At 34.5% G+C, this 23,498-nt stretch overlaps 1 protein-coding gene across 1 annotated transcript in view; it reads left to right on the top strand.

The window, feature by feature from the left end:
- Positions 1–23,498, top strand: part of LOC150102760 (potassium voltage-gated channel subfamily KQT member 1-like) — a 295,473-nt gene that overhangs the window by 241,327 nt on the left and 30,648 nt on the right. The window contains exons 13-14 of the mRNA XM_090398734.1: positions 9,576–9,651; positions 15,885–15,979. Of these exons, the coding sequence (XP_090254860.1) occupies positions 9,576–9,651; positions 15,885–15,979 (171 nt within the window). The remainder of the gene's footprint in view (positions 1–9,575; positions 9,652–15,884; positions 15,980–23,498) is intronic.

A 23,498-nucleotide genomic window follows, 5' to 3' on the forward strand; every position in this document is an offset into this window, starting at 1 on the left:
TGGATAAAGCAAGGCCAAGTAGGAAACGCAAACTACAGGATGAAAAACGGCAGTTTCAGGATAGCTGGACCAAAAAATATGGTTTTGTGCAGTCGTTTAATAATATCATGTGCTTGATTTGCAAAAGTGCTGTAGCCATACCAAAAGAATACAATATAAGGAGACACTATGAAAGTCTGCATTCTATGTTTCGAAATCTACCCGAAGAACTACGTAAACAAAAGATTTCATTTTCGAAACGAGAATTGGCAGGTCAGCAAGTGATGTTTACAAAACCTATTCAAGATTCGGAAATCGCAACAGAAATAAGTTTTGAAATATCTCGCCTTATAGCAAAAAGGTGCCAACCATTTACAGACGGAGATTTCGTTAAAGATTGCCTTGAGATAGCTGCTAAAAAAATTTGTCCTGAATCACCCAAAAATGTTGAGAAAATTCAGTTAAACAGGATGACTGTGCAAAGAAGAATTACTGCAATGTCGGAAAATGTAAAGGACCAATTAACATCTTATTCAAAGAAATTTGCCTATTTTTCATTAGCTATTGATGAATCAACTGACATTACTTCCACAGCCTAGTTGTTAATGTTTGCACGTGGAATAACGCAAGAGTTTGAGGTAAGTCAGAGCAGATTGGAATGAGTTCATTGTCAGATCAAACGAAAGGTAATGACATGTTCACTGGGCTTTTGGAGCAGTGTTCCAAAATTGATTTAGATCTGACAAAATTATCAGGTATCATGACTGACGGAGCTCCTTCCATGATAGGAGCTAATTCTGGATTGGTAACATTATTGAAACAGCATTTGGGATGGCACGACGATGAGTTGATACAATTCCACTGTATAATCCACCAGGAGAGCTTGTGCCCTAAGAAATTTGGATTTGAACATGAAAGTTGTGGTTTCAATGATTAATTTTATAAAATCCCGTGGCCTTAATCACCGACAAATTAAAAAGTTTCTTCAAGACAGTGAAAGTGAATATGGTGACTTAATTTTTTACACAGAAGCGAGGTGGCTAAGTCATGGACAAACATTGGAGCGGTTCCTAAATTTAATTACTAATCATTTAAATACGTTAAATACGTGACTTCAGGGCAAAGATCAATTGGTTACTCAACTTTACGGCTACATTTTGTCTTTTCAGTGCAAGTTAAATCTATTTCAAATCCAACTGAAGTCAGCGAATTAAATCCATTTTCCTAATTATAAGAAAGTTTCTGAAAAATTCAATGTCAACTTCAAAACTGTGTATGTTGAAAAGATTGATAACTTGATATCAGCCTTCAAGGATCGGTTTTCTGATTTTAAAAAAAGTGAAACTGTTGCTAGATTTATTTAGCAATCCTTTTGCCATTTTGTCCAAAAATGCAACTGAATCAGCACAGCTTGAACTCATCGACATTCAAAATGATGAGAGCCTGAAAATAAATTTAACGAAGGCAATTTATTAAACTTCTATCGTTGTGTCGATAAAAACAATTATAAATGGTTGCTAGATAATGCATTAAAATGTGCAAGCCTCTTTGGCTCAACATATATTTGTGAACCAACTTTTTCAGTCATGAATATTAACAAATCAAAAAATAGGAACCGATTGACTGATGAAAATTTAGAATCAATTTTGCAGTTGGCTACTACAAAACTCAAACCAAATATCAAAACAATTGTCAAATCAATGCAATGTCATGCATCAAATTAAATTCACTTACTTTTTATTACCTTTTTTGTAACAATTATGATAGGTATAAATAAAATAAACAATATATGGTAGATAACTTTCAAGTTTTTTTTTTGGCCCTCCCATAAGTAACAGTGGAACTATGTGGTCCTCGGTCTTAACAAGTTTGTGCATCCCTGCCTTAGATGTTGCATATTTTCTATTATGTTCTTCGGTTAACTTTTTGTAGCAAGATGTACATCTTCTCCTATTACTGGTACCAACCTCTTCTAAAAGTAGAGGCAAGGAATAAGAAAAGTCTCATTGACTATGTTATTGTTGATAGTGATGCTTTCTCCCTGGTGCAGGACACCAGAGTGTACAGAGGATTTGAAATTAGAAGCGATCACTATTTAGTCTTGAACAGGATAAAATTGAATTTCATATTGAAAAGAATAACATGTAAGAAAGTTTTTTAAAGTGAATAAAAGTTGAGCAGCTCTCAGATGTGAACTGTAGACTAAAATATACAAAGATTATTTAAGAAAAAATGAAAGAGTTTGAGAACAGGAATGAAACCTTGGAGATTCAGTGGCAAGCCTTGAAAAAAACCCTGATTGATTCAGCGAGAGAGGCATGTGGTGAGGTTGTCTGCAAGGATAGAAAAATCAGAACTCTATGGTGGACACAGGAAGTTAAAGAGGCAGTGAAGGAAAAGAAGAAATCGTATCAAAAGTTCCTGGCAAATAAGTCAGCTTTTGCTCTTAGAGAATACAGAGACAAATGTAAGAAAGCGAAACACTGTAAAACTAGCTAAATAAAAGTCATGGGAGGACTTTGGCAAGAACATAGAAAATAAATATCTAGAAGGTGGTAAAATATTCTGGAGGTTGTTGAAGAAGCTTAGAAATGGAGGAAAGAGTGCTGTAAAAGGAGTTAGAGATGATAAAGGTGACATGAAAACAGGAGAAAAAGATATCCTTGAAGTATCGAGTAATTACTTCGAGAAATTGCTAAATGAAACAAGCAGTGATAGCACAGTGGTAAAAAACACTCAACAGGCATACAGTCAGGAATACATATCCATACTTGAAGTAGAAAAAGCCGTCAAAGGCTTGAAATGTGGAAAGGCAGCAGGAGTAGATGATATTCAATCAGAAATGCTGAAGTGTGGTGGTATAAACATCTTGCATTGGCTGCACTGCATGGTTCAGAAAGCCTGGACAGAGGGACGAATTCCCGATGATTGGAGTAGAGCTCTAATAGTGCCCATATATAAAAAGGGAAATAAAACTGAATGTGAGAATTACAGAGGTATTTCACTACTGAGTGTTCCAGACAAAATCTATGCAAGTATACTTGAGAAACGGTCGAGAAGAATTGTGAAAGAAAAGCTTGGTGAAGAACAAGCTGGATTCAGGCCAAATAGATGCTGTCAGGATCAGATCTTCACTTTACGACAAATAGTTGAGAAAGCATGGGAAATGGGAATATAACAAGATCTGTATTTAAGTTTTGTCGATCTGGAAAAGGCATATGACAAGTTGCCAAGAGAGAAGCTATTCAATACGCAGTTATATGATGTTAGTGGGGCATTATATCAAGCGATACTTAGTCTGTGTTTGAGTTGTAAGTCGGCAGTTAGAATTGAAGGATGTACATCATCCCCTCTGTTATTCATTATCTATATGGATCACATTATGAAGGAAAGTGGTATTAAACATGATAATAGAATTGGAGATGTTAATATCAGCTCTTTGCTTTATGCGGACAATGTTATACTTCCGAATAAATCCACTACAAATTTGCAAGATTCCCTGACTAAGTTGAATAACTGTTGTAATAGATATGGTATGAAGGTCAGCATTAAAAAGACAAAGACAATGAAAATAGGTAGAATTGTTGAAAATGTCAACTGTGTTGTGAACAGGGAACCTGTGGAACAAATAAAACAATTCAGCTACTTAGGCACGATTTTTAGTGAAAATATGAAATTAAATATGGAAATAGACAACAGAATCAACAAAGCTGGTATGGTAGGAAGTCAATTGAATAAATTCATATGGAATAAGAGAGAAATTAGTCGGAACACTAAATTAGCTGTATACAAGACAGTTCAAACCAGTTTTAGATTATGAATCTGAGAGCTGGGTCAGAAGTAAAACACTTTACCAAAGACTAGAGACCGCAGATATGAGTCCTGAGAAAGATTAGAGGCATGAACAGATGGCATCAATGGCAATATCATATTAAGAACTTGACATTGTCAGTATCCAGGAATGCATTAGCAGAGTTAATCTCAGGTGGTATGGTCACTTAAACAGAATGGGCGAGGAAAGATTAGCAAAACAAGTGTTCTCTGCCAGGTTGGCAGGAAAATGACCCAGAGGAAGACCAAGATATAGGTGTATTGATACGGTACAGTGTGCCTTAGACGATAGTAATATAAGATCTGATAATGATAATATTGGAGTCTTGACAAGTAATAGACTGATTTGGACTCATTTCAACTGCGAGTTTTCTGTACCATTTCACACTTCTTCGAAGACAAGAAGCATAGGCTTTTTCCTGATCGGATAGATCAATAAAACTTTTGCTTTTGTTATAGTCTATAATAGCTTCCGGCTTTTGTACTTCATTACCATTTCTTGCTGTAAGAGATTTCATTTTGTTTGTGTGTTTTGTTGATAACATAAGCACTTCACATTTATTGCACCATTTTATTACCACCACCCCTGTGTCACTTTCTTTACCAATTATTTCCCCCTTTTTCAATTTCTTCTGGGTAACATCCTATGGAATTCCCTTTCGATTTTTTCTCCAAGTACCTACAAGGTGTGTTTGTCTATTCAAAAGTTTGTGCGCTAATTCAATACTGGTATAATAATTATCTACATATATTGTGCATCCATGATCAAGTAGATTCTCACAAAGTCCCATAACAATTGAAGTTGGAACACTATTAGTGGTATTAGTGTTTTCTGCGCTGCAAGTATATCTTGAAATCATATGTATATCCATCTTTAATACACAATTTGAATAGTTTTATGCCAAATTTGTGTCATTTATTTTTGATGTACTGATGAAAGGCAAGACGACCTCAGAAAGAAACTATAGTTTCATCTACGCAAATATTACTCGAAGGCGTCATTAGTTTCTGGAAATTTTTTCTTATATGATTTATGAGAGGTGTAATTTTATAGTCTATCAGAAATATTTCCACCCTCATCTGTGAAGTGCCAGTTACTGAGAAGAAGATTGAACCGATTCCTTGACATAACTTGTTTGATTTCTCTAGAATAAAGAACGTTATTCGACCAATAACACTCTAATTTTGGCATCTGCACTAAACTGCACCAAATTTGCAGATCCAAAAATATCTTCATTTCATTGGGATTTGTTTTTCCACTTTCTTATCCTTGCTTTTGGTAAAATTGTCTTACTGAGGTTTTGATGAGCATATCTGTTAGTTTCTTGCACCATTATGTCCAGCAGTCCTTCATCAACAAACATAAAAAATAAGTCTACAGGCTGTTTATCGTGCATTTCTTCAATAACATTTTCTTTTATTACAAAAGTATTATCCACAAACTGAAAATGTTTTAGATTATCACCTGTAATTTTATTCCATTATAGGTCGGTGAATTTACATTTCCAAGTATTTCATCTGAGGAAGAATCATTAGTCAAATGCAGATTTCTTATAACATCATCAGTTGTTCATTCTACAGAATGAGCAGCAGTAAACTGAGATGTACTAGGAGCAAAAACTTCGGTATTACCAGTTGTAGATACTTTTATTCTCTTTCTAGCAATGAGAGAATCAGAATCTGAAGACAGAGAACTAAGATCACTTCCATTGTAACTTTCCGACGAATATTCATGTGGTTTGGCATCAGATAGAACTTCATTTATCAAGGCTTCTAAATGACGTTGCTCTTTTTCATATTCTCCCATATTAGGGCAATTTATAACAATATTTATCACTATAACAAATTTATTCTACCAGACAAAACACTGAATGCATATAACTGTTCATACGCGTCATAGATATGCAAGTTTGATCGTGTGTGAAGTGCGAATCACGTGTGCACCGCTCGGTACAGTCAGTAAAAAAATTCTTCTCAGATCGCATGGTGCACACGTGATTTGCACTTAACAAATCTATTTAGCTTCATGAAATAGATAAAATAATCATATTTTATGATTTTTTTATGTTACTTTCAGCAAATTGTAAAACAAAAAGAAGTTGGCCCGGGGATCACAAATTTTTTTAACATTACGGCAGTCAATGTGTTAAGTTTTGTTGTGAACAACACTCATGGAATTATCTCGAGAAAGACACAATGTACAAATCAACCATGGGAGGTCTTGCTAGGAAGTATATTAGATTCTGCCCATTAGCCGAACTGCCATCTTTTGGACAGCAGCAAGAATTATTAAAAAAAAATATTTGGGATTTGTGTTAGAGTAATAGGTGAAAAGCAATGTCTTGAGGATTCAAGTTTTATAGAATCTGAAAATGCTAAACAAGCAATGTGTTTTTGCCAGGAAAGATTAGTTGTTAGTTCAAGAAGATAGATCTAGACTGTTGCTGTATAATCAAAGGAGAGTGAAAAAGTACTAAGGTCTTTTGCTGCAAGTAAAAAAGCCAAAATTATGTTTCAAAGCATGAAAAGTGACTAGTTGTCATCATCCCATTGAAGGAAATCAATATTTTATGGCACTGACTAGATTGTACAGCTTGGGATGTTTGAACACTGCAACATTTGTCATATGAGTAGGAGGAGGAATGGATAGTGCTGTCACTGGCAAAACTACGGATAGGGTTTGGGGATCAGTAAGAGAATTTATTAGTAGAGAAATCTGAAGTGAAAACACTGTTCACCAGTACAGGCAGTGAACAAAGAAAACTGGCAACTGAATTACAAAAGGTGGAAGGCATACTATAAGATAGCAGTTTGCTAAGCAGACCTCTATGCCAAACCCTGTCAAATGCCTTGGAAATGTTGATCTTGAATGGCACAATCTATATTGCTGGTCACTGATTAATTGGGAGCTATGCAGGTAATAAATATTGATTACCTTCTTCATTACTTGACAAAGCACTGAGGCGAGAGCAATAGTTCTATGCTGTGATGGCAGATATTTATCTCCTTTTTTTGGAATGAGCTGAACATAGGCTTTCTTCCATTCTTGAGGAGTGGATGCCAGTTAAGTATAATAGTATATATAGGTGATAAAGGACAATTGTTAGTTTAAGAGATGTGAGATGTGTTCCTGAAATACCATCAAGACTAGAATCCTCTTTGTGGCACCTACGTTGTTTGAGATTCTTCTGTTTTTTTTTGCAGAAGGTCACAGGGAACATGCAGTGTTTGTTCCTTATATGGCTGGAATGATTTTTCTTAGTCATCTATTTAGGAGTGGGAAGAAGAGAATAATGCTAGAAGGTTTGTATTGTCTTTAGAGTGTTTTTTACATTCATGCCACCTGGTTGAGAAAATGGGAGCACAGATGAATGGAAATTGCACTTAACGGCTTTTGCAATGGAACAATGAGCACGAGTGCCATTTGTGCATGAGGTGAGTTTCTCATATTTGAATTAGTCAGTATGTGGCTCATCTGCTGATATACTTTTACTTATAGCAAACCATTACAACAAAGTTCTGAAAAGTTCCTGATAAAAGCCACATAACTACAGTGAAAAAGAATAAACACTTTAACATGTTATACTAAATTTTCTCTCTCTCTCTCTCTCTCTTGGGATGTACAGTGGAGGAATTTAGATGCTGCTCTAGAGATCATGTTTGGCCTCTGGAGCAAGATTTTCAAATTAGATATGCATTATCCTACCCACAGTACTAATGTATTATAGGTCAACAACCTTTCATGGATAGGAAGTCCTAAAAAAATAAATGGAAGTTGTCAGAATTTTTAGCAGTTTATTATAGGGAGAAAGTTTAATAATATAACATTAGTTGCTATATTGAAAGTTGATTGCATTTTTTAATATAGTTTATTATATGAAATGAATTTACTCTGCTTTGCAGCTTCACTTTCTCAGTATATGCAATTTGAAGTTAAATGTTTCTAAATTACAACTTACTGGTGATTAGCAGTGTTTCAAAGTGGGTTAGGTTGACTTAAAATGGTAGGTCTTTTGCTACCAATATATGCCAGCCTGGTTGGCTGAGTGGTTAGCGTATCCGCCAAAAGGCTGTGGGTTCCAGTCCCGCCATGGGCATGGATGTTTGTGATTGTCTGTGAAAATACTAATGGTGGTGTTGGGCAATAGATGGCATTGGTGTAGATGATGATGGTAGTTGCAGTTCATTGTAATTGATGGATTGAGTGGTGGAGACAGAGTCGTAGGTGCCCTCCCTTGATGAGTCTGTGGACTCCCTGGAGGTGTCATGTAATAATAATATGTGAAATATAGCATTTGGGTGTCCAAATGGTGGGGGGGGGAGATCTGTTCTTTGGAAGAGTCTTTCTCATGCTATCTTCTCAAAGACTACAATCTTGAGGTGGTCAAGACATTGGTATTAAACCTGATATGAAAATGGAAATGTTAATTTTAGCTCTTTACTTTATGCAGATGATGTTATATTTCTGAATAAATCCAGTACAAGTCTGCAAGATTCCCAGTCTACATTTACTAACTGTTGTAATAAATTTGTATGAAAATCACCAATAAAAACATAAAGACAATGAAAATAAGCAGAACCATTAAACATCAACTGCACGGAGAACCTATAGTACGAGTAAACATTTCATCTATTTTAGGAGCAATTTTTAGTGAAGATGGCAAATTAAATATGGAAAGACACAACAGATTTAGCAAAGCTGGGCTTGGTAGAAAGCCAACTGAATAAATTTATATGAAATAAGAGAGAAATTAGTCAAAACACTAAATTAGCTGTATACAAGACAGTGTTCAAGCCAATTTTAACTTATGGATCTGAGATCTGGTTTAGAAATAAAGCAGTGGATCAAAGACTAGAGACTGCAGCTATGAGAGTCCTGAGAAAGATTAGGGGTGTGAACAGATGACATCAATGGCAATATATTAAAAACGAGGATATTAGGAAAGAACTTGACGTTATTAGCTCCATGGTCACTTAAACAGAATTGGAGAGCAAAGATTAGCAAAACAAGTGTTCTCTGCTAGTTTGGAAGGAAAAATACCCAGAGGAAGAACCAAGATATATAGGTGGATTGATACAGTAAAAAATGCTTTAAAAGACAGAAATATAAGATCTGATAATATTGGAGTCTTCACAGATTAATTTGGAGAAAAATTGTCAATAGGAAGTTAGTAATGGTGTAACTTTTTTGTTTAGTACTACCATAATATCCTGTACCTGACCTTGGGGTACATGCTAGGAATTTGATAATTAATATCACTGATAGCACTTATAACGACATAGCATTATTAAAACTATGCCATGGTTTGCTGATTATTAAAGGGTATGTTTTGCAACAGATACCGTGATCCACCTATAAAAAAATTAAAATGTGTCCCATGCCACAAGAATTATCTGTTTGTTACAAAAAAGTGAATGAATGCAGCATGACAATAAGATAATTGTATAGATTATAAAAATAATTATAAAGTAAAAAATAAGTTTTTATTTGCATGCAATACATGTGTATTGGTAATACAGATACATTTTTTTTTGAATCAGTTCTGAGTACAGTACATAGCTTACTGGTAATATCTGCAATTATTGTGTACCTCATGCGTATGTTTTCTTGACTCTTTATGGTCACTTGTTTCTTGATATACCTGCATATTTCTATTTTAATGTGTTTATTTTTTTGTTTCTAAAAGTTTGAAATTCAGTGTTTTTTTATATATATATAAAAGTAAACTCAAAAGCACTTTATTGCTAATAACTGTTTTTATTAGTTTAACAGATGCTCATAAAAATGCTGTTCGGGGTATTAGGAAAATAAAATACTTTGTAGCAAGGAGAAAATTTCAGGTAATGATTCATTTATATTATTTATATATTATTATTATTAAAGACCTCCAGGAAGTCAGGAGATCATTAAGGAAAGCTGCACTTCATCCGCACCCTTTTCATGCATTTGCTTGAATTCATTCATATTACTTGCACTTACAACCTCAAAGGGCAAGCCATTCATTTGTTCTATGAGCTAAGGTGGAAATAATACCAAATTTTTGTGGGGGATAGTGATGGGAGGAAGCATGAAGGTATCTATCAGTATGAGTAGGCGTTCTAAAAATTGAGATTTTAATACTCTCAGCACATCTGGTAAGTTTCAGGTCTAAAAGGGGAGGCAGTCATCAGCAGAAGATCGAGGACTGTTCAAGAAGTCCTCCATCTTCTCAAGAACAAATTATCAAAAAAACTCTTTGTTCTACTCTCCCATTGCATAAAGTCAGGATACTTCAAATATGACAACAAGATCTACTTACAAAACTCAGGTCTGGCCATGGGCAGCCCACTCTCTCCAATTCTCACAGATATATTCCTCAACGATTTTGAAGTAAAAGCTATTAGCTCCTTCTACTGTAAACCAAAATTCTGGTATCGCTATATTGATGATATTTTCCTCATCTGGGAAGATGGTGTCAACAACCTCAATTTATTTTTAGACCAACTAAACAAGTGTCATGAAAAAACCTCGTTTACCTTCGAACTGGAATCTGATGACTGCCTCCCCTTTTTAGACCTGAAACTTACCAGATGTGCTGAGAGTATTAAAATCTCAATTTTTAGAAAGCCTACTCATACTGATAGATACCTTCATGCTTCCTCCCATCGCTATTCCCCACAAAAATGTGGTATTATTTCCACCTTAGCTCACCGAGCAAAATCTTTACTTACAGAAGAAATAGAAATTGAAAATGAACTCCTTTTTCTTAAAAAAACTCTTATTAATAATGGTTTCTCTCCTAAGAAAATTGACAAATTTCTTTCTCCCAGAGCCTTCATCTCTTTGCCTTACATCAGCTCTCTTTCACCAAAACTTGCAAAAATTCTCAAGAAGTTTAACTTCAGAACTTGCTTCACTACACTTCCAAAACTTCATTCAATACTTAGTAAACCTAAAGAGAAACATCTTCCAACTCAGTTTCCAGAGTGTACAAGATTTTATGTGATTCTGGAAAGCCATACTATGGCCAGACTGCTAAATCCATCCTTCTACATTTGGAAGAACACCGTAAAGATATCTCCTATAACAGGACTAGAGCCAGCACTCTCTCTAGCCACGTTCTCTTTTCAGTTAACTCAGACCAAGGCCACCAACACATTGTGAACTAGACTCAAACTTCTAACATCCATGTGTGCTATGATGAACTCGAAAGAAAGATTGTCGAATCTAGAGAAATTTCTCTAGATTCTTCTCATATCAATAACAGCCTAAGTTTCAATCTCTCTGATGCACACATTACCTCTGTTCAGTATTGGCACACTCGTGACAGCGCATAGTATACGTTTGTTTGGAACTCAAGCTCGCTTTTTGTTTTCAAACATGCTACTGTCTTTTTTGTACTTGTTCTGTTATTACAATTTTAAGTCTCTGCAATTCTTTATATATTTCTTTGATTGTGATACCTGAAGATGTTGATCAATTCAATGAAACTAGTAAACTAGTAGTATCTTTTCAAATATACCATGTCATCTTTTTTCTCTCGGTATCAGTCATTAAAGCTTTTTCATATATATATATATATATATATATCATGTAGGTTGGAAATTAATAATTTTCATTTTTTGTTCTAAGAATACCAACAAATCTTTGCCATCAAATAATCAGAAGGTCAACAGGCAACTTCTGTAAAACCTCACTAATAAATTATAACTAGCATGGATTTTGCTGCTGTCAATCTATTAAGGGATCTCCTTGTTTATGTTACCTACCTTTGGACACATGCCATGGAAAAGTTTGGAAAACAAGTGGTTCTGTTGATATTTCTGAGGCATTCACAAATGGCAGTTTATGCTGCATCACAAAGACCAGTTTAAGTATACTTCCTTATTATCTCTCAGTTTCACTTTTGCAACTGTATTTCCAGCGTTTTCATTGTTTGTATGATGGTCGATGGATCATTATCTTTAAATTTTGTAGTTAATGCTTGGGTACTATGAGATGTACATATCAGATGTAGATTTTACACAACTGTTTTGTGTAAAATCTACAGAACTGAATTCAAACAGAAATTTAAAACATAAGCACCATTTGAACCATGTTAAATCAAAATATTCCATGTAAAAATAGAATTGCTTTTATTTTCTAAACTGTGTAAAAAAAAAATTTAAAAAAAAAGCTGTGTAAAAAGAAAATTAGCTGTGTATGTATATATATATATATATATTTATATTTATATATATATCAGTGACTTTCTCTTTTTACACAGCTTTTTTTATTTTTTTTTTACACAGTTTAGAAAATAAAAGCAATTCTATTTTTACATGGAATATTTTGATTTAACATGGTTCAAATGGTGCTTATGTTTTAAATTTCTGTTTGAATTCAGTTCTGTTCAAAAGGGTGCTATGCTGATTCCTCGAATCAGCATAGTTAAGTTGGTTCATTATGGGAGGCCCACCTATATAAGGCTGTTCGGAAGTAGTTAAGCTGTTTGCTAAACAATCTTTTCTTGTTTACAATTCGAAATGTTTACACATCTTGTGTTTTGTTCATGAAAGTTCTGTTCGTGCAATAGACTTATACAGGTATGTATTAAATTTTGAAGTTTTGTACGCATAATATCAAATTAGTAAAATTAATTATTGATTATTTTCAGATATTTTCGTAACATTACTCCATTAATCACGATGTCGGATAATTCAGTTAGCAGAAGAAAAGAAAAACCTATTTCTTTTGAAACTAAGATCCAAATTTTAGATCGTTTAATAGCTGGAGAAGGTTCAGCATCCTTAAGGAAATATTTTGGGTTGAACTAGGCTACCATGAGAACGACTAAGAAAAATGAAGAGGCCATTAGAAAGTCTGTTCTTTATGAAACAAAATTAGGTGCCAAGTTGTCATCATATGCAAGATATATTATAAAAGTGAAGGTGGAAAAGGCCTTAGTGATGTGGATAGAAGATTGCTCACAAAAAGGAATACCTTTAGACAAAATGTCATAAAACAGAAAGCATTACAGTTGTACAAACAGATTCGGGGAAAAGGAGCAAACAACAATTGTGATTTTTCTGCAAACACAGGTTGGCTCACAAAATTTCTCAAAAAGATATGCACTTCATAATGTAAAATTAAAAGGAGAATCTGCAGATGAGCTGGCAGCTAGGGAATTTCTTTCAAAACTGTCCAAAATTATTGAATATGGTGGCTACACTCCTGATCAAGTTTGGAACACAGATGAGACCAGCCTTTTTTGGAAAATAATGCCAAGTAGAACTTATATAGCGAAATCACAAAAAAAGTGTTGATGGCTTTAAAGCAGCTAAGGATGGTGTGACTATTATTTTGTAGCAGTGCTTCAGGAGATCATATATTAAAACCATTACTCATTAATCGATTCCTTAGACTGCGAGCAATGAAAGGTGTAGATTTTAGTATGTTACCAGTGCACTGGAAGGCAAATTAAGGATTTGATAATTTTTCATCTACAGATATTGAAGAATCGATGGTTAACAAAAAAAATTAGATTACAAAATAATAAATATGAATGTTTTAGTCCAAAAGATAAAAGATGTTTTATTCTAAAAGATATTTGATGGAAAGACTTAGTAAGCAGGTTGTGCCTTTTATGTAATGAAATTATATGTTAAGATTTTCATCATTTGTTTCTGGAAATTGTGATTGTATTTTTCACTTACCAGTTTCATCTAACCATAAGAATAAATAAATGGAAAAAAATTCAGACTTTAAATATTTATTGATTATAGACAAATGTGCCTAGCCATCCTGTTTTAAAACACCCGAATGTTGAATTTTGTTTTCTGCCTTGTAATACAACATCATCAATACAACCACTAGACCAGGGTATGATTGCTACCTTCAAACTTACTACATAAGAAGAACATTCCAATACATTTTGGATAAACTAGATAAGGATAATTTACTGACCAGTTATTGATGTGTGGAAGAAATTTTCTATTTTGGATTGTATTAAACTTGCTAAGGTGGCATTATCAGAATTGAAACCATCAACTCTAAATGCATGCTGGAAAGCTACTTGGCCAGAATGTGTGAAAAAGAAAAACCCTGTACCTTTGCATACAACTGAATATCCCAATACCATCAGATTAACACATGCAGAGATGGATTTGATAATTTCTCATCTGCAGATATTGAAGAATTGATGGTTGGCAAGGTTGTTTTTGATGACAAAATAATAAAAGATGTCCTTAAGAATCTTGATGAAAAAGAAAAAAGTGATGATGACGATTAAGAGATTCCACTCACTGCAGGATTAATTAAAGAAGGGCTTCAAATGGCTAGTAAATTGCAAAGTCATTTTCTTACACATGATCCAAATACTGAAGTCATGTATGATGTGATACGAAGAATTGTACAAAGATCTAGTCAAAACGGGATCTCAGCGATTAATTAAAGAGTTCATGGTAAAAAAAAATCAACCTTCAGAATTATTGGAAATTAGTGCTAATTTAATTCCTTTTACTGAAGGAAACGTTTCACCATTTCAGTATGAACAGAATGGCTAAAGTGTTTCAAGTTATGGCAGTGATTTGATTCCAGTTTCACACAAAAGAATGAGGCTACTGTCAGAAAGTGAGGGTGAATAAAATTTAACTAATAATCATATGCACTGGTGTATTTGGGCCTTTTTGAATTTTTGTTTTTTTAGTGACAAACTATTTTCTTTAAGAAAGATACACACTTATTTACTTTAAATAAGTATTTAAAATAAAAAATATTCCATTAAAATTGAATAGAGTTTTATTCAATGATTTTCATATGTTTTGTTTGAAAATAACTTATTGTTTGTATCGAGTTTTCATATCTGAAACCATTCTTCTATTTTTTCATATGCACTCTATTCTTTTTAACATGATTTTCATTTACATGTTTTTTTTTCTGTAACCAATCTACCGTGTAAACGGAGAATTGTGTGTGTGTGTTTATATATAAACTCCTGGTGATTTATATATATATATATAAATCACCAGGACACTTAGAATATTTCTGCAACCCTAAATTCTGATAACCAAGTTGAGGACTCTGTCTTCGCATAAATATATTATGAGTATCACTTTTCCATCATCTAAAAAATTAGATTTTCTCTTTTGCTTTATCCATTATGCTACCTCTAAACTATTAACTGGATATAAATCATGAATCCATTCAACTATTTAATGAATAATATCCTTGCATTTAAGATGATATTTGTAAGCGCTTTCTAAAAATTCTTGATTCATATCAGATGAGGTCAGATATTAATGATTAACCTATCTCTCACCAGGTCACTACACATTCTTGCATGCAATAGTTTATTTATCGTTGCTGTTACTTTCTGTAGATACTTCCATGCTCACTGTTCATCATGGTATTGGTAACTCTCCCGCTCTACTCTATTATAAATCTATTACATGATGCAGGTGCTAGTTAACTCTCATTTGCAGTTCAACTCTAAACTGAGAACAAATTTTTTCATATCTTTGTTTATTCTACTCTACTACTGCTATAAGCTATTCTTTTGGAACACTTCTCTTTTTATGTTTCTTGAGAGTATAATCTTTAGATCCAGTGCTAACAAGTTTCTTCTTTCCCTTTCAATTTTCTGCCTATAATTACTCCATAATACTAAACTGTAGTGCTTATAGATTAAAAAATATCATGTGTAGGATTACTGTTATAAACAGAACTCGCATGCAACTTCAATTTTCTACTGGTTCTGCATCCTCTTATTTGTAGGATGATATTTTAAAAAAAAAAAAAAAAAAAAAAAAACTACACACACACAGTCCTCATGGCCTTAAGTTGCTCGGACTACTTCAGATCAATCAAGCATGCATCATTGTTGGTGGGTAGTTAAATATCTTGCTGATTGGTATATGGCCCTCTTTCTGAATTAATGCAATATTAGAATTAGAATTGATATTAGAAGTGATATTAGAATTAGATATTAGAAAGTGAATGTTGTTATTGATTTTGCGCTAAGAGGAATGTAAGTTTATCAAAGCATTTCTGATTCTCTGTATCATAAGATTAGATTTCTGACTACATTTCATTTATTTTAAACATTTATTTATAGCAAGCAAGGAAGCCTTATGATGTTCGCGATGTGATCGAACAGTATTCCCAGGGACACTTAAATATGATGGTGCGGATTAAGGAGCTTCAACGAAGGTGATATTTCATTCTTCAGATTTGATTATATATTTTATTTCTTAACATGCATCTACTCTATTACAAATTCACTGACTAATATGAATTTATACATTTTTTTACGTGATCCCCTCCACACCTGCAAAATTTTTCTTTTGTAAACCAGAAATACATTAGTACCATGGATGTGGGTTAAAGATTTTTTTTCCATTCTAATAAACTTTAAATTTTATTTATGCATTGTACTTTTTTTTTTACATACTCCAAAAACATTGCTCCATTGAGAGGGGGGTGGTGATCTCACACTGAGTAATAAAATTCTTCTTCCACCTAATGACAATCACAAATATTCATCCATGCCTCTATGTTATTCGAATTCACAGCCCTTTAGTTGAAGAGTTGATGCTAACCACTCATCTGACTAGACTGGAGAGTAGGTTATATTCTCCTCCTATTCGTGAGCTTTTTTAATATCTAACCCACAAATGGAAAGTCACAAGACCTGTAGCACATCAGCGCTGTATGTGTTTGTGTGTGAGTGAGAGAGAACAGAGGATGTGAAGAAAAAGTTGCAGTTTTTTTTTTTTTAATAGCTGAAGGTTGTAATCCTTGAGGAAAACAGAAGGAGGCTGTTCCAAAAAACAGATGGGGTGAAAGAGGAATTTGTGTAGTAATTTTGAAGGTGGGTGATATATGGATGTTGACCAACAAGAGCTGCTCTTTTTCTTAGTTTTTGAAGAAAGTGACAGTTTTTTTTTTAAATGCCTCTTCTACAGGTACTATGAAAGTACCTGTAGAAGAGATCAGACAGAAGATTCATTGCCTCTGAGAGGAATTGGAGTGATTCTGTGAGAAAGTTAGTCATCAATTAATTTGATTCCTCTCTTCTGAATAGCATCAAAAAGCCAACTGGATTTGGGATTTATGCAGTGATATCAGTTAAAAGTAGTGCCAAGTTTTCTACTCAAGGCACAACTGAAAGGATTTTCAGTTGTGCCTTGAGTACAAAAGTAGGCAGAATTTTTTTTACACCTTTAGATGTGGCTAAGATGCGTTGGTGCCAGGAAAGACTTAGAGGTGGTCAGCCCAAGATGAGAAATCCAATCATCTTTGGGTAATCTAGATGTTATTTTAATACTGAAGTTTACACAATTATTCTCATCTCACTGAACAATGGTAAGATCAGAATTTAATGCATTGGTTGGGAAGATCTTGAGGCTTATAATTATTGAATAGTACAAAGTTTATAAAATGTCATAAAAAAATATTGTGTGTACTTCATCAGCAAAGCTGTGGATAGGATTTGAAGTTAGTGTGAGCAGGGAAATCTAAGAAGCAAAAACTATCTACCATGACACAGACCAGAGAGGAAGTGGGAAACCTAATTGCCAAGAGTAGAAGGCAGACCATTGGATGGGGGTTCACCAAGCAGGTCTTTGTGCCAAACCTAATCAGATGCCTTAGAAATGTTGAGACCAACTCCATGAGTTTCTCTAAACCTTTCCATGGCATGAGTTCAGAAATAGATGATGCAACTAGAAGATCAACTTGGGATTGAAAGTAGTAGAAGCCAAGTTGCTGATCATTAATTAGCTGTTGGGCCTCGAGCTGTAGAAGTTGGCTGATGAACTTCTAGAATAATTGCATGTGTGACTGTTCAGTTTCATTCCTTGGTTCTTCAAATATGATGATTTTCTGTTATGTGCCACTACATCTTTCACATAGCCCTGTCAGGCAAACATGGTAAAGATGTACTTAACACAATCTTCATCATATTCATTGGTGTGGGAAATGTTCAACAAAAGATGTCCTGGCATCTTATATTAAATATGGATGACTTACATGAAATTAATTATGTGATAGAAAAATGTTTATATGTGTATCGTAGGGATCATCAGTTAGAAAATGGAACAGAATAACACATTAACAGGAAAAATTTCAACAAAAGCAACATGAAACCTTTAGTAATGTAACAAAGCTGTCAGTTAATGCCTACATTTAAAATTAAGAAAGATAAGTAGATTGTAGAATCTTTATTTCTCATAAGGGAGATTAATGTAGGCCATCTGGTTTGAAAATTTAGAACTTAACATTCCTCTTTTAAAACAGTCGTTCTGACATTAGTGATATTAGGAAAGATTTGACAAGCGACATACAGTTATTTGCTGATGATGCAAAGATAGGTAGAGTAATCAGGAATGCTTCTGATATGCAGTCTTTGCAGAATGATTTTAATAGGCTGGAATTGTGGGCATGGGAAAATGGATGTCAGCTCAATGTCAGTAAATGTAAAGTCATTCACTTCAGCATGATTAGATATCCAGTGTCATATTATATTGGTGGGATTAGGCTAGAAGAAACTGATGAGGCTGGGGATCTTGCTGTGTTAATAGATAGGAAGTTGAAGTTTAGGGGCCATGTGGCAAAGATTGCAAACACAACTCAAAAGATAATTGCAATGCTGAAACGAATGTTCACATGTAAAGATAAGGATGTTATTTTGCCTCTTTCCAAGGCCTTGATAAGACCTCACTTGGACTATTGTGAGCAGGTCTGGTCTACTGGTTTCTGTTGTGATTCTGATATATTGGAGAGAGAGAGAGTACAAAGGAGTGTTAAAAATGATATCAGATTGTGGAATACTGATTATGAAGACAGATTGAGAATTTGTAGACTGCAGACATTAGCAAACAGGAGAAAGAGGGGTGATATGATTCAGACTTATGAACTTTTGAAAGGGTCATACAGGTTTTCAATTTATGGAGGGTGGGAAAAGGACGAGAGAGCATCCTTGGAAGCTGAGAATGCAGGCTGCCAAGAAGGGTATGAGGGCTAGATTTTTCTCTCAGAGGGTGGTGCGTGATTGGAATGGATTGCCATTGGATGTTGTATGTGCAAGCAGTGTGAATGAATTCAAGAATAAGTATGACAGCTGGTGTGTATAGTATGTGGTCTCCCTCGATGAGTCTCTGACTCCCTGGAGGTTTCTCTTAATAATAATAATTACAATGGCAATTGGAGAGATCCTGTTGTGTCGATAGTAATATCTGTTATCTTCGTATAACCAATGAATATCTTGAGCATGTGAAGGTATATAGTATCAGTAATTGTCTTTTTAAAAAAGTAGTTTCACAATACCTCAAAATGGCCACTTGGTTCAGGAATTTCATAGTCAGTTTGCCTTTTATACATAAATGCTGAAAAAGTTGGTTCAAGGATAAGTTGTGGTTGGTTGGTGAATTTAGCCCTCATATAAAATTGGTGATTTTTGTCTGTTTTATTTGTTTATCCATTAGACAATTACTGTTTTATAGTATGTTAATGTAGATTTTAGTGTATTTAGTATTTTATAATTTATTTTTATTAAGATATTTCAATAATAAGTATAAATTTAAAAACGCACAAGAAACGTAATGCTAAGCAGAGCACTGCAGGCAAGAACAAGATGGCTTGTCCCACTAATGAGGTTATTGGAGATGTGGAAGAGGTTAATGAAAATTAACCTCCAAAATAGCAAAATTAAAGCAGATCATCAGAGAGAGACAACTCAGGAATTACAGAAAGTCGAGAGGCATTTAAATGAACACAGAGTAAAAGAAAATTAAGCAGCAAAATAAGAAACAACAAAGCACAGAAACAGGTAAGTCAGGAAGTAATGGAAATCAGGTAAGTGATGTTGTTTGTAAAAAGAAAGATGTTATTTGGTATGGTGACTCTATAATAAAACATGCTATTGATGAGCGAGTTATAAATTTGAGTTTTCCTGGAGTGCAAATTAAGAATATAAAGGAAGCAATTCAAAAACAGAAAAGTAAATGAAATCGTAATAGTAATAGGTACTAACGACTTAACTAGCGATAAGTTCAGTATGAGAGAAAACATGAAAGAGTTGTTGGGAGAGGCGAGAGTGAAGAACGAGAAAGTGAAAATCGTCAGTATTTTACCTTGATATGATAAAAATGGATTAAAAAGATGGGCTATGATGGCAAACGATTGGATGCGTAGACTGTGTAGAAGGAATGGATGCAAATTTTTGGATATGTGGAATGACTCTGAGAGAAAATTGGATTTATATAAGAGAGATGGCCTACACCTGAATGCGTTTGGTATCAGTAGTCTTCTTCGAGTGCCATCTCCTATCGGAGGTCGGCGACCACCTTGGCAAATTTTGAGCGATTCTCAGCTATTCTGAGCAGTCTCTCAGAGTTCATACCAGTCCACTGTCTGATATCTGCCAGCCAAGATTTTCTTCGTCTTCCTTGTCCTCTTCTTCCATTTATCTTCCCTTTTATAATCAATTGAAGTATCTTATATTTTTCATTACGAAGTAGGTGACCAAGATATGCAGTTTTCCTTCTTTTTATGGTATCTAAAAGTTCACGTGATTTCCCCATTTGTTCCAGTACTTCCTGATTGGACGTTTTTGCTGTCCATGGGATTTTTAACATTCGTCTGTATAACCACATCTCAAAGGCTTCGAGTCTTTTTATTGATGTTGTCTTCAAGGTCCAAGTTTCTGCACCGTACAGCAGTACAGACCATACATAGCATTTAACCATGCGTACTCTAAGCTCTAAGTTTAAACTGTGGTTACACAGTGTTGATTTCATCAAGAGAAAATGTTTTCTTGCCATTTCAATTCTAACTTTTATTTCCATTTCTGGATTGCAATCTTCATTTAACCAGCACCCAAGATATTTAAACTTTGCCACTCTTTCTATTTGTTTCCTATTTAAAGAAAGTGCTAAATTAAGAATTGGTTTCTTACTTATGACCATGAATTTAGTTTTGGTGATATTTATTTTTAATCCCATTTTCTCACTCTCTGCATTTATTAGTTCCAAAAGATTTTGAAGATCCTGAATATTGTCAGCCAGAAGAGCTGTATCATCGGCATATCGGATGTTACTGATGATTTCACCATTTACACTAATCCCTTCCTTTCTTCCTTCCAAAACTTTTTGAAATATGGCTTCTGAGTAGATCTTAAAAAGAAGAGGTGACAGCACACATCCTTGCCTTACTCCTCGTTTGATGTTAATGGAGTCTGTAATAATGTCATCAACTTGAACAGATGCCTTTTGGTTCCAATATAAGTTTTTAATGATCCTGATGTCTTTACCATCTAATCCAATTCTTTTTAATAGTACAATCATTTTAGCATGTTGGACTTTGTCAAATGCTTTCTCGAAGTCGATGGAGCAAATGAATATTACATTGTTTTGGTCAATACATTTTTGAAATAAGATCTGAGAATAGAAAAGGGCCTCTCTTGTTCCCAAGCCATTTCTAAAGCCGAATTGGGTATCACTGATGGTGTCTTCACATTTTCTGTATATTCTTTTTTGAATTATTTTCAGAAACTTCATTTTTCACTTGGTTAGAGTATAATAAATTTAGTTTAATCCTTTATCCAAGTGTGAGCAAACAAAGTTCGCACCTGAAAGTATCTTCAGGACTGGGGTAAGGTGGTACAACACCAGGGAAACTCGTTGCAAAGGTGGAGCAAGCTACCAACACTCCTGTCTCAGTATCTCCTATAATGCAAAACACATCTCCTTGCGGATATGTCTAATGTTATGTATTAAGGGAAGGGCCACTACCCAGACTAGTTTCGACCTTTATTGAGGTCTCTTCAGTGGGAGCCAGGCCTAAGTTGAGATACCAGGCAGAAGCATTAGCAGGTCATCTCTACCTATAGGAGTTGCCAAATGGTGTGCCACCCTTTTTTAATAAATTACTCTGGATTTGCATAATGCATAACATTAGACAAATCCACAAGGAGATGTGTTTTGCATTATAGGAGATACTGAGACAGGAGTGTTGGTAGCTTGCTCCACCTTTGCAACAAGTTGCACTGGTGTTGTACCACCTTACCCCAGTCCTGAAGATACTGTCAGGCACAAACTTTGTTTGCTCACACTTGGATAAAGGATTAAACTAAATTTATTATATTTTCAGAAACATTTTGAGAACGTGACTCATTAAGCTGATCATTCTATAGTCATTACAAGTTTTCGCATTTACTTTTTTAGGTAGCATGATGAAGGTCGACTGTAACCAGTCTTGAGGGATTATGCCTGTATCGTAGATCTTATTAAATAGCTTTACTAATATGTTAATGTTGTCACCTTCTAATAACTTTACTATTTCTGCTGGTATTCTATCTGGTCCTAGGGCTTTACCATTTTTAGCTGAGTTTAATGCACATTCTACCTCTGATTTTAGAATGCATGGACCTTCCATATGTTCATAAGTATTTTCTGGGTTCTGTTTGTTATCAGTAAAGAGTTCTTCTATATATTTCACCCATTTAGAATCTTGACTCAATTTGCTTCTTATCTCTGTGTTTTTTAATTTTCCCAAATCAAACCTTTTTTGTTGATATTTCTTAAGCATAGCTTTCAGTCTAAGTTGTAACTCTGCCACCAGTAGGTTATGATCAGAAGCAATATCTGCACTAGGATAGGTTTTTGTACTCTTTATAGAACTTTGAAATCATTGATTAATTAGTAAGTAATCAATTTGGTTTCTGACTATATTCCCATTATTATCCTGTGGTGATCGCCAAGTATACAATCTTCGAGGTGGTAGCTTAAACCATGTGTTTGTGATTATTAGCTCCTCTTCCTGGCAGAATTGAAAAAGACAGTCACCTCTCTCATTTCTTGTGCCCAGTCCATGTTCGCCAACTACATCTCCACTTCTACCTTTCCCAACTTTAGCATTGAAATCACCCATGACTATGTTAATATCATGCTTTTTTGTGTTTTTCATTAGTTCTTTTAATTGATCATAAAATTCTTCAATCTCGGTATCATTCTTGTCAGCAGTAGAGGCATAGACTTGTATAAGATTAACATCTAGTGGTTGTCCTTTCAGTTTTAATAACATCATCCTATCTGAGTAAGGGATGAAGCTCAACAGTGACTTATTGATATCTTTGTTTATTATTATTCCAACTCCGTTTTGATGGTTGTTTTCACAACTTCCAGAGTGATACATTGTCATGTCATTGACTTGAGTTTTGCCTGATCCTGGCCACCTAACTTCACTCATTCCTAAAATTCCAATTTCAAGTCTTTTCATTTCTTGGATAGCATCAGTAGTCTAGAAAAACTAATAACTGCTATGAGGCCTAACACAGAAAGTCTGGGAAAATAAATTATAAACAGAGGAATGGTGAGAATGTGAATGTAAGAGCGACAATGTTTTATAACTGTGTTGATGATGGGAATGGGCTTTGTTATGGAAATGTTGACGAGGAGAGAACGATTTAGACTTTGTGTTCATCTGGTTCGGACCCATCAAACATGTGCAACTGTGTCATGCAGATTGCAGACAAGAGTATACAAAACAACATTCTGGTGGTTTATTATGTCTGCACACAATTGCTAGGAGTATCAGAAACAAAGGGGTAGAGTTTGTTGCCTTAATCAATATGTTGGGACCTCAGATTATAGGGATTAGTGAGACCTGGCTATCATAATTGGACATACTAACTGGTATTGAGTGTAAAGAGTACAGTATTTTTAGGAAG

This window comes from Typopeltis vanoorti, chromosome 10 (genome assembly GCF_054136105.1).
Source record: "Typopeltis vanoorti isolate ZY-2024b chromosome 10, IOZ_Tvanoo_1.0, whole genome shotgun sequence".
Lineage (NCBI taxonomy): Eukaryota > Metazoa > Arthropoda > Arachnida > Uropygi > Thelyphonidae > Typopeltis > Typopeltis vanoorti.